The 10688-nt window shown below is 41.6% G+C and overlaps 2 protein-coding genes across 4 annotated transcripts; both read right to left on the reverse strand.

Annotated features, from left to right (window-relative positions):
- Nucleotides 1-360: 360 nt before the first annotated feature.
- On the reverse strand, nucleotides 361-3346 carry LOC147979520 (uncharacterized). Its single transcript, XM_087515250.1, has 4 exons — nucleotides 2566-3346; nucleotides 862-1686; nucleotides 485-663; nucleotides 361-381 (listed from the first exon to the last, which is right to left on the reverse strand). Exons 1-4 carry the CDS (start codon nucleotides 3344-3346, stop codon nucleotides 361-363), a joined length of 1806 nt encoding a protein of 601 aa, XP_087371376.1.
- A 1039-nt stretch (nucleotides 3347-4385) lies between these two features.
- Nucleotides 4386-10023, reverse strand: LOC125543792 (uncharacterized). Of its 3 annotated transcripts, XR_007298776.2 has the most exons (7): nucleotides 9612-10023; nucleotides 9292-9515; nucleotides 7296-7497; nucleotides 7145-7230; nucleotides 6966-7060; nucleotides 5447-5821; nucleotides 4386-4640 (listed from the first exon to the last, which is right to left on the reverse strand). XR_007298776.2 is itself a non-coding variant. In XM_048707262.2 (6 exons), exons 1-6 carry the CDS (start codon nucleotides 9855-9857, stop codon nucleotides 5589-5591), a joined length of 1086 nt encoding a protein of 361 aa, XP_048563219.2. In that variant the 5' UTR covers nucleotides 9858-10023; the 3' UTR covers nucleotides 5176-5588. The 3 variants fall into 3 exon arrangements, 2 of the variants coding, with proteins under 2 accessions (XP_048563219.2, XP_048563220.2); XM_048707262.2 differs by lacking the exon at nucleotides 4386-4640 and having other exon boundaries at nucleotides 5176-5821; XM_048707263.2 differs by lacking the exon at nucleotides 4386-4640 and having other exon boundaries at nucleotides 5176-5821; nucleotides 9295-9515; nucleotides 9612-10021.
- Between the last annotated feature and the right edge of the window lie 665 nt (nucleotides 10024-10688).

The following is a 10688-nucleotide window of genomic DNA, read 5'->3' on the forward strand; positions in this document are numbered from 1 at the left end:
TTCGGTGGGGCAGAGTTTGACTTTTGGTTTGGGACATATGTGGATATGAGAAAGTGGTTGAGGGCTTTTGGAGCATATCACTAAGCATTTTGGGCAAGCAAGCCATTAAGCAACACCTCATCCCCTTTTAATAATATTGGCTTTTCCTATGGACTCAATGTGATCTTGGATCACTAAAATGAAAATGTAGAGTCTTGAGCTTGAGCCAATATGTGTCCTTAGCATTTTGAGGGGTCCACATTCCTAATCCATGCCATGCCAATCATTGAACTTTCTGAAATGATCGTCTTGAAATAGCATTAATTCAATGAGCTATATGTTTTTAGTAATTACCAAAACCACCCAGGGATAGTTGCACTTTCACATACATAAGTGAACCAACTGCACTTGAATAGGGAACTCTAGACATGTACTCAATATCTGCATCTGACTTAGGACATAAAGCTGATGATAATTTGAAGTGTGCAGCTAACGGAGTACTCACCGGCTTGGCATTATGCGTATTAAAACGACGAAGAACTTTATCAATATATCCCTTCTGACTTAGATATACTTTTCCAGATGGTCTATCTCTGGATATTTCCATGCCAAGTATTTTTTTTGCTGCATCCAAATCCTTCATCTCAAATTCATTACTCAATTGATTCTTCAGTTCATCAATATCTGACATACTTTTTGCAACAATTAGCATATCATCAACATAAAGGAGCAAATAAATAGTTGAACCATTGACAGTTTTCAAATAAACACAACTATCATAATTAGACCTTTTGAAACCTTGAGAGAGCATAAAGGTGTCAAAACTCTTGTACCACTGTCTAGGGGATTGTTTTAATCCATAAAGAGATTTCTTTAACTTACAGACAAGCTTTTCTTTTCCAGGAATAACAAAACTTTCAGGTTCTTTCATATAAATATCCTCTTCTAATTCTCCATGTAAAAATGCAGTTTTAACATCCAATTGTTCAAGCTCAAAATCATGCATGGCAACAATATTGAGTAAAGTGCGAATAGAGCTATGCTTCACAATAGGAGAAAAGACTTTGTTATAGTCAATACCTGGAATCTGGTTGTAACCTTTAGCAACTAACCTTGCTTTATATATTGTTTCATCATTAGGAGAAACACCTTCTTTCCTCTTGAAAACCCACTTGCAACAAATGGGTTTCTTCTCTCTAGGTAATCTTACTAAATCCCAAGTGTCATTCTTTTCAAGTGATTCCATCTCATCATGCATAGCAGTCATCCACTTATTACTATCACCAGAAATAGTAGCCTCGGAATATGAAGAAGGCTCAGAATTACCTTCAATTTCTTCTACAACAAATAAAGCAAAAGAAACAATATTGCACTCTTCAATTAAATTGTCAGGTTTATTAGTACCCCGTCTAACTTTGTCACGTGCAAGATTCCAACTGGGTGGAACAATAGGCTGATTTGGAGTGGGAGTGACATGATCATCATCAACGACGGGATCAACATGTGCATCAATATTTTCATTATCGGATGTATCACCTGAATCAATAACATGCTCCACCTGAACAGTAGTCTGCAGAACAATAGGTTGTTGTTCACTCTCAATAGGAACATTAGTAGATGGAACATCATGTAACATAGCAGTTTCATTAAATATAACATTTCTGCTAATAACAACCTTCTGGGTTTCCGGATTTGACAATTTATAACCTTTAACACCAGACTTATAACCAAGAAAGATGCACTTAACAGCCCTAGGCTCCAACTTTCCATAATCAACATGAGCATAAGCAATGCAACCAAAAACTCTCAACTGTGAATAATCAGCAAGTGAACTAGACCGTACCTCAATTGGAGTTTTCTTATTATAAGAGCAATAGATGGTGAACGGTTAATGAGATAACAAGCAGTGGAAGCGGCCTCAGCCCAAAAACGCCTATGCAAACCTGCATTGGACAACATGCAACGGGCTCTGGAAATAATGGTCATGTTCATACGCTCAGCAACACCGTTTTTGTTGAGTATAAGGAACGGTGTGATGTCTGACAATGCCTTTGGACTTGCAATAATTCTTAAATTTCTTAGAACAGAATTCCATACCATTATCAGTGCGAAGTATTTTTACCTTCCTTTTAATTTGCCTCTCAATCATAATCTTTCACTCCTTAAATGTTGAGAATGCTTCATATTTATGCTTCAAGAAATAAGGCCAAACTTTTCTCAAATAATCATCAATAATTGTCAGCATGTAACTAGCACCACCTAGTGACTTTCTGCAAGATGGTCCCCATAAATCAAAATGCACATAATCAAGAATATCTTTAGTTGTGTGAGTCGAAGTGTTGAACTTCGCCCTCTTGTGCTTGTCGAAGATACAATGCTCACAAAATTTCAATTTACCAGGTTCATATCCATCAAGAAGACCTCTTTTATTTAACTCTGCTAAACCAAGTTCACTCATACGTCCAAGACGCATATCCCAAAGGTTAGCAGCATCACAATCGGAATTATTTGAAATAACTGGAGTAGCGTTACCTGAAACGGTAGAACCTCGAAGGTAATAAAGACCATCGGTCGAACTTAAGTCACCTTTCATCACAATAAGAGAACCTTTGGTGACTTTCAACACGCTATCTCCACCTGAATACTTGTACCCCTTTGCATCAAGGGCACTCATAGAGATAAGATTTCTCTTCATCTTCGGAATATACCGAACATCTGTCAAAGTTTTGATTGTGCCATCAAACATCTTGATTCGAATGGAACCTATGCCTTCAATCTTGCATGGTGGATTATCAAAACCCAAAACAGAACCAGCAGCAGTAGTAGAATCAAAAATAGTAAACCAATCTCTATGCGGGCACATATGAAAAGTGCATGCAGTGTCAAGTATCCACTCATCATTGGTCTCAGCACATCCAGCAATAACGATAAGAGCATCATCGGAATCATCACGAGCAACATTAGCAGAATTTTCACATTGTTTGTTACCTTTCCTCTTTTCTTTGTTCTGTAACTTAAAACATTCTGAGATGTCATGACCGTCTCTCTTGCAATATCTGCAATACTTCTTGTCTCTGGATTGCGACCGGCCCCTGTAGCCGTTCTTACTTTTGCCCCTGTTTCCATTATGTGAATTCTTCCCCTTTGTCCTGCTAAGAACAGGTAATCCCTCTGCTTGGGATGAACTTGAACCATCATGAGGCACCATTAATTTCATATTCTCCTTAGAATTCAAAGCTTCATAAACTTCATCAAGTGTGAGAGTATCACGACTGTATAATATGGTGTCTCTAAAATTGGTATAAGAACTTGGTAGTGAACAAAGTAACATTAAAGCAGAGTCTTCCTCTTCATACTTAACCTTCATTGTAGCTAGATTAGATATGATCTCTTTAAATTCTGAAACATGATTCAAAACATTACCTCCCTCGGGTAACCTGTGCTGGAATAATTTTTGCTTCAGATGCATCTTACTGGTGAGATCTTTAGTCATGCAAATCCCTTCCAGCTTTAACCATAGAGCGGCGGCAGTTTTCTCGCTCAAAACTTCCTGCAAAATATTATTATGCAAATGAAGTTGAATTTGTGACAAAGCCTTACGATCAATTCTTTTCTCCTCATCGGTCCAATCCTAGATCCGGTTCTTCCCAAAACTATCCAGTGCTTCATCATAGTCAGCATGTGCCACAACGCTCGCATCTTGACTTGCCATAGAGTAAACCTTGTGTCATGGTCCAACAACAGAAGATCGTACTTCATGGAAGTCATGAATCGATAAATTTGTGTATACAAAGTAGTACAAGCCAAAGTAGAATAATTCTTGACAGAATTAATATGCAGAGCAAACGAAAAATAGGATAAATAGCACCTGATAGTGATAGTGTTTACGGGCAATGGACGTAGCAACGGACAAAGAACAAAAAATCTGAACTAGTACTGGCCTTTCCTCCACGTGAGTAGAGTACTAGTAGTTGCTTCGGTTGATGCCCTTTTCTGATGACGTGGACAACAGCAGTAATCAAATCAATCATGCACCTCGGGGGACTTTGAACGAGCAGTAGTTACGGTTGATTCCCTTGGGATTTGAATCGAGCAGGCCAGCAACTCAGCGAAACGGCTGCAAATTAATCTAACCACGTGATCATGTGAATAGTACCCGATGGAAGCGGCTATCGATTCCCTCGAACTCCTGTCGGTCTCGGCTTCGTACGGCGGCGGCAGCGGCAGAATCGATCCGACTTCGGATTCGTCGGATCACCAGAGACGAGTGCGCGGCACACGTAACCCTAATTTCTCGTCTCAATTTCGTATCTGCAACTTGTTATGTATTTCACTTGTTAGATAAAACGAGACACGAGAGACATAAATTTTTACGTAAAAACCCTTATGAAAGAAAAACACGGACACAAGTAGGCGCAATTACTATTAGTATTATAAGCACGAGACGACACACCGTCTTTACGTGTGACTACATGGGATATATATAAGGGCGATACATAAAAGTTCTTGAAGGACAAGTAAACAAGTTATATTCATACACGTCAATACCAACGCAAAGGCCCACATCGTATGTACTACGTCTAATCCAATACAATAAAATTTGAATCACAATTTAACAGAAACTGCCGCGGCCTCTTTTTCCAGCATCGGTTGGATGTATGCTGCAAAATGCAAATACATAAAGATTAATCACTCCAATCAATAGTGTGGTATCAGTGCAGTTATTGTGTGGTGCGGCATACTCACTAATTGACAGGAATACTAAAGCTATACTAGACACGATGCCCTTGTCAAAGCGAACAGATGGGAGGTGATAACTGAGCATCTGAGCTCATGCTTGGATACGAATTTTCGACAGTTTTTACTCTTCATCGTTGGTCTCTATTTGTCTCTACCTTTTAAACACTCATTTTGAGTGCTTGCAGCTTTAGCTTTAGCCTGATTTTAGTAATCTTCCAGTTACCAGGACATGAACTTAGCTTACATAGATACTCGCGGTTTGAGACCAAGGTAATATCATGGACTAGGAACACAATCTATCACACACAGCAGTTCACAGGTTTACACGTACACTATGACAGCATGCTAACTACTTCCTCCATCTCAAAGTGTCTCAACTTTGTACTAACTTTAGTACAAAATTGAGACACTTATTTTGGGAGGGAGTATAAGTTTTCTTCAACACATACTCCAATGCCAGCAACACTTGATATGTGTACAGACAATGAGGGGTGTTTTCATCAAAATTTGTCCCCATACTATTTGTATTACATAAGTTGGACAGCTCAAACTACATCTGAAGTGCAAGCTTTTTCACCACCTTTTTTCATTTCTTCTCTTTTCTTTTTTCCTTTTTTTCATTCTCAGACCAGCTTCCCACAGACCAACTGACTACAAGTATAAAAACATAGACGGCCGAAATCTACCTATTAGTGCAATTTACAAAGCAGGACAGGTTACTTCTCACCATCCAAGCTTCAAATCTTGTGGTAACATGCATCAGATTTGGAAGCAGTCAACCAGTCAGTCACTTGGAACTTAATCATGTTCACAAGACACTCTTCGGACATTCTTTCATGAGCTCTGCGGAAAGCACAGATTTGGTGTCACTACCTGTTGTATGCACCACGGGAGACAAAGAACTGATAATCTGGATGGCCAGCATGGCTGTCTCTCAGCCAATCGGCAGCAGCTTGCCTTAAGCAGCTAGCCAGTTTCCAATCACCATCAGTTGAGGACCAGACTGAGTTGCTAAACTTGTAGGAAGCCAAACCAAAAACTGGGAGTGGTATGTTTGGTGTGCTATCAGGAGCCCACAGATTATCAGGAGCCCACAGATTATCTGGACACAGGAATGCAGATAAAATTCAGATGGCGGCATTTAGGCAGGTAGGCAAAACAGGATGACAGCATTTAGGTTCCATTATCTCATTGCTCACTAACAAGGTTAACTAACATAGAAGAGGGCATAGACATGCACTGGAAACTACTCCCTCCGTTCCCAAATATTTGTCTTTCTAGACTTTTTAAATGGACTACAACATATGGATGTATGTAGACATATTTTAGAGTGTAGATTCACTTATTTTGCTTCGCATGTAGTCACTTGTTGAAATCTCTAGAAAGACAAATATTTGGGAACGAAGGGAGTATATATAGAGAAAAGCAATAAAAACATAAAGCTCTCTTTTTCTTTCTATAAATGACAGCTCACAGTAGGTAAACCTCAGTGCATCCAAAACATTAGAACTTGTTAAAGCAGTGATACAACTACCATATATAGTCATTTCATAGCTCAAGAATTCCTAGCATCGAGGTTTGTCAAAATCAAAACCTATTTTTTTGCTATTAATTGGGTTTACAGATTCTAGCTGGTCACAGATGTGAGTTGCCAGGGCAGCTAGGCACCAACTGAAAATGGAATGACTCAATTAATAGTAGATAGCTGTTTTATGTCCTATTCATTTCTTTCCCCAGTGCACTGAAAACATGCTAAATGTATGTACATGCCCAACAATCAGAAAAATAAGCACTAGCCAAAAGTAAGACTCCCCATGTTCATTGGGCGATAATCAAACCAATCTTATCCTAAGTACATGTTAGCTTCAACTCACACTTGATTAATGCTTGTGAATCTACAAACACTTCAGAGTAAGACTAACAATGTTTACTATAATAAAGATAAGTGCTACACTTGAACTTGACTCCTGACACTTGCTCACTTTTAAGAACGAGGACTAGAAGAAAGAGAAAGGATAAAGGATATTTAGATATAGAATTCTTCAGACTTCACATGTCTACTTAATCTGATCATGAACATGATAACTGAATTTACAATAAACATGCATAGTGATGGGGCAGGTTTAGTTGGGAATCTGAGAGTGTTGGGGGCATCTATCTGAAACAGTGCAGGACGATGCTAGTGAAGCAAGCATTATGAGCTAATTCAACCTATGATCCGAGGAACAAAGGTCAAATTTAATTACCTCCTTGCGGGCAATTTGAAAGCTGATGGAAAGTGAGAAAGCAGGCATCTAAATCTTTTAATGTTGGTCCAGTAGGGATACGATAAATTGGGTACCTACACAATGCATAAGGAATTTAACCTATTAGTTGCTGCAATCATCCATCCAGCACCAATTTTGTATATATAGAGAGAATGTACCAAGCGATGCTCATCCAACTACGCGCTGATAAATCACAACTCCTAAGGGTCCTCAATCCTGAAAATCTGGCTGAAAGGCTAGAAATCTGAACAACAAATTTGTCAGAACACGAAAATACCATGAAAACTACACAAAGTTGTAACTTCTTGCCTTATCAGTCAAAGGTTCACGGCAAAACGGAGAATCAAACTCGAGGTACTGAAAGAGCAAGTGGCCATGAGTAACTCCAGATTCACCAACATCCCTTGAGAAGCCTTCCTGAGCAAAGTGTTTGACCCTTGCATGTTCATAATCACTGCTACCATCACTGCTGGAATCATGGAAATCTTCATCACTGTCGTCCATCATATGTCTGCTTCAAAAGGTTGATGCACACATAGTTAAGAATTGCATGCCACGATGGAATATTCTTGAGAAAAATCAATAACTGGCACAATACTTGTTATCACAGGACAATAAATGACAAAGCTAAAATAGATTTATAAATGGAAACAGGTGTGCACATAAATATGGGAAGAGAACTCCATAGGGCAAGGTGAGGCGGCCGCCCGACTTCGAATTGATGCAAAAGAATAGCTACAGGTATGTAGAGGTCGGGTCATTGACTCATTGAGTCGTCATTCTCACTGGGGACGATAAAAGAAGAATGTGGTCCAGCCAGGTCGCCTGGTGCAGGTTGGCCTTATGATTTGGGTTGTGAGCCGATGAACTTCTGCTGCTACACTGATTAGCAAGTACCGAAGCAGACAAAGCTTGTCAGCCGAGCGAACACACGCACTATGAAGCAGTATGGATGAACCCTAGCGGCTGCGGCACACAGGCAGCGGCTGAAGCGCAACGTCAACACCAGCATGGGGTACACAGAGGTCGCAGTGCACAGTAGTGTCGTTTGGCCAGCGGTGGGTGGCACGGAAGCGTTGCCGGTGAAGGTGAAAGGTAGAAGATCAAATGGACATGAATGATAAGGGGCTAGCAAAGGCAAAGGGAAAGGTATAATTGATTCAAATTCTGCATTGTACATCGGTACATTGCGAATTTGTGATGTGCATTTTGGGAGTAAACAATATTGAGTGATTTTAATACTATTTTCATGTTATGAATTGCAGATATGACTAAACATTTTGAGTTACTTAGTAGTTGCAGTATGTTTACAGGGATCTTTCAATTTATTCTTGTTTTGCATCTTACTTTTCTTATGCTTTAGACAACACCTCCACCTCAAAAATAATCCCCTTAAATCATAAACCCCTTGCAGATGATTATGTCTTGTTTTGTCATGAGCAGAGGTGAATTGTACAAAGGCTTTAATTAGAGCCACAGATCCTACTCTAAAAACGGAAAACAGAAATACAAAATGGCTATATGGAATCTGATGACTATAAAAACTTACATAACTGTTATAATAAGGAAGAGGTGCATAAGCAGCTTGAGCTATCTTTCTATGGTACTACTAAAAAATGCTAGAAATGCCAAGACAGGCGCTGGCGTTGACATAAACAACAAAATATCAATCTGATTTGTAGTTACTTCTTGTTTCCCTTTGAACACAAATATATTTTCTGAATTAATCTAAGCACAAAATACACTTTTGAGACAGGTAGAAGTCTCATTGTAACATAAGAATACATACCACCAGATAAAAAGCACTTGAAGTTCTGAATTCATACTATATTCAAATTCGTTGATAAAGGATGAAAACCCCCCCACAAGAGAAACATGTTGCAAATATTGTCTTATTAGTTTGCAGGCTCGTACAATAGGCTAGGCCAACTTGACGTCAGGAAATAACTAGTAAGTACATAGAAACGTTAAATAAGAAATGTCAATCATCCTAAGCACCCATAGGCAACCATAAGAACTGGCAGTGTATTGGAGAACTAAAGATAAATACGTACAATAAGAAATCAGGACAGTGATCTTATGGCTCCATAGATAACATCTACGCATACACACATCACAGAACCATTGGAGATTAAGTGCGCTTCTTTGTACGTACTACTAATATGGAAGTCATTAAGTTAACTCGAACTCATTTACTTCTAGCAGAAAAGAAATCGATGCCATTTACACTTTCTACTTGGACCCATAGCACTCAAATCAACACAAAAATAAGCTGTTACCAGTGTGTATTAGAAGAAACACGAACAACCTTGGGTTGGACGATGACTGCAGGACTGATGAGTCTCCATAGAGCTCGATGGCGGACAAGTAAGGCACATAGTACTGCACGACCCCGTCGCACCCGTCAAGAACGAGCGGCACCCCGGCACCATACGCACTCCACTCCTTGTACGCCTCCCATAGGTCGTCAAGAACGAAGTAGGGCCTCTCCCGGTTGGCATCCACGCCGCAACCCCTCCACTCTCCTCTCTGCATCGCCAAATCCACCAGTGATTCAGGAACAGTCGCACCCTCACAAGTCATAACGATCCAATCCTACGGTGTGGCGGGGGTCAATAGGCGAACCTCGGAGGGGTACTCCGCCGGCACGGACAGCGTAACGGCTGCCACGAACCTCTTGAGGTTGCCTGCAACTCCTACGGGGGACGCTGGCAACCGGGAGGGCTCCTCCGGCGCCTTCTCCTGGGTAACGGCGGCGGCTGCGCACCTCGACTTGGGAAGGCCGTGATGGTGCCCTCGTCGAGCCCTGGCAGCGTCGTAGAAGCGGCTGTCGCCCTGCCTCCGTCCTAGGTCCACGGCAGTGCCCATCATCCCACGCGCAAAGCAAGCTCAGGGACCAGACGCGCTAATATGGGAGGAAGGTACGGAATAGACGAAACCCTAACCCTAAGATTTGGGGAACCAATTCGATTGGAGGAAATGACAAGGAAGGAAATGGAAAGGGAGAGGAAGCAACGGTGTGCCGCGGGGTAGTTGTTGGCTTTTATAAAGGGCGGGCCAAAGGAGGACTGGAGGAGGAAGACGGGGGAGGGATGGGGTTGGGGCAGACCTGGCCAAACGGCCCGGCCTGGCCCGTGCTAATCGTGCCGGGCCCGCCCATCGTGGCACGTTTAATAAACAAGCTGTGCCGTGCCGGTTACGAAGCACTGCTCTTGGTCCAGGCACGGCCTAATTATTAAACAGAGCGGTCCGTGGCACATTTTTTTGTCTATTGGGTTGTATTTTAAGCCTATTCTTAGATTCTAATTTACGTTATGTATATATAAAATTCTGAAAAAAGAGAATAATAAACGGGTCGTGCCGTGCTGGCCCGCGTGCCCAGCCTCCAGGCCTAGGCATGGCCCATGGCATGTCGGGCCTGACTCGTTTAGCCCAGGCCTTGCCGTGTCGTTCTTGCGTGCTACCAGGTCGGCCTAGTTAGCACGGCCCATTTGGCCAGCTGTAGGTTGGGATGGGGAGGGGGAAATCCTGGGATTTCGCGGCTTGAAGCTGGGCCTGGGGCGACATTATTGCTATACTTAGCCATGGGCAGCTTGGTCCGGACGGCCCTAAAATCTCGGACTGCGTTGAGCCTGAGTGTGCCATCGGGCCAGGCTCGGGCCTGAAAATCGAGCCCATCGTGCAGGTCGGGCCGGGCTCGGG

The sequence above is a fragment of the Triticum urartu genome, chromosome 3A (genome assembly GCF_056163025.1).
Source record: "Triticum urartu cultivar PI428250 chromosome 3A, HENAU_Tu73, whole genome shotgun sequence".
Classification (NCBI taxonomy): domain Eukaryota; kingdom Viridiplantae; phylum Streptophyta; class Magnoliopsida; order Poales; family Poaceae; genus Triticum; species Triticum urartu.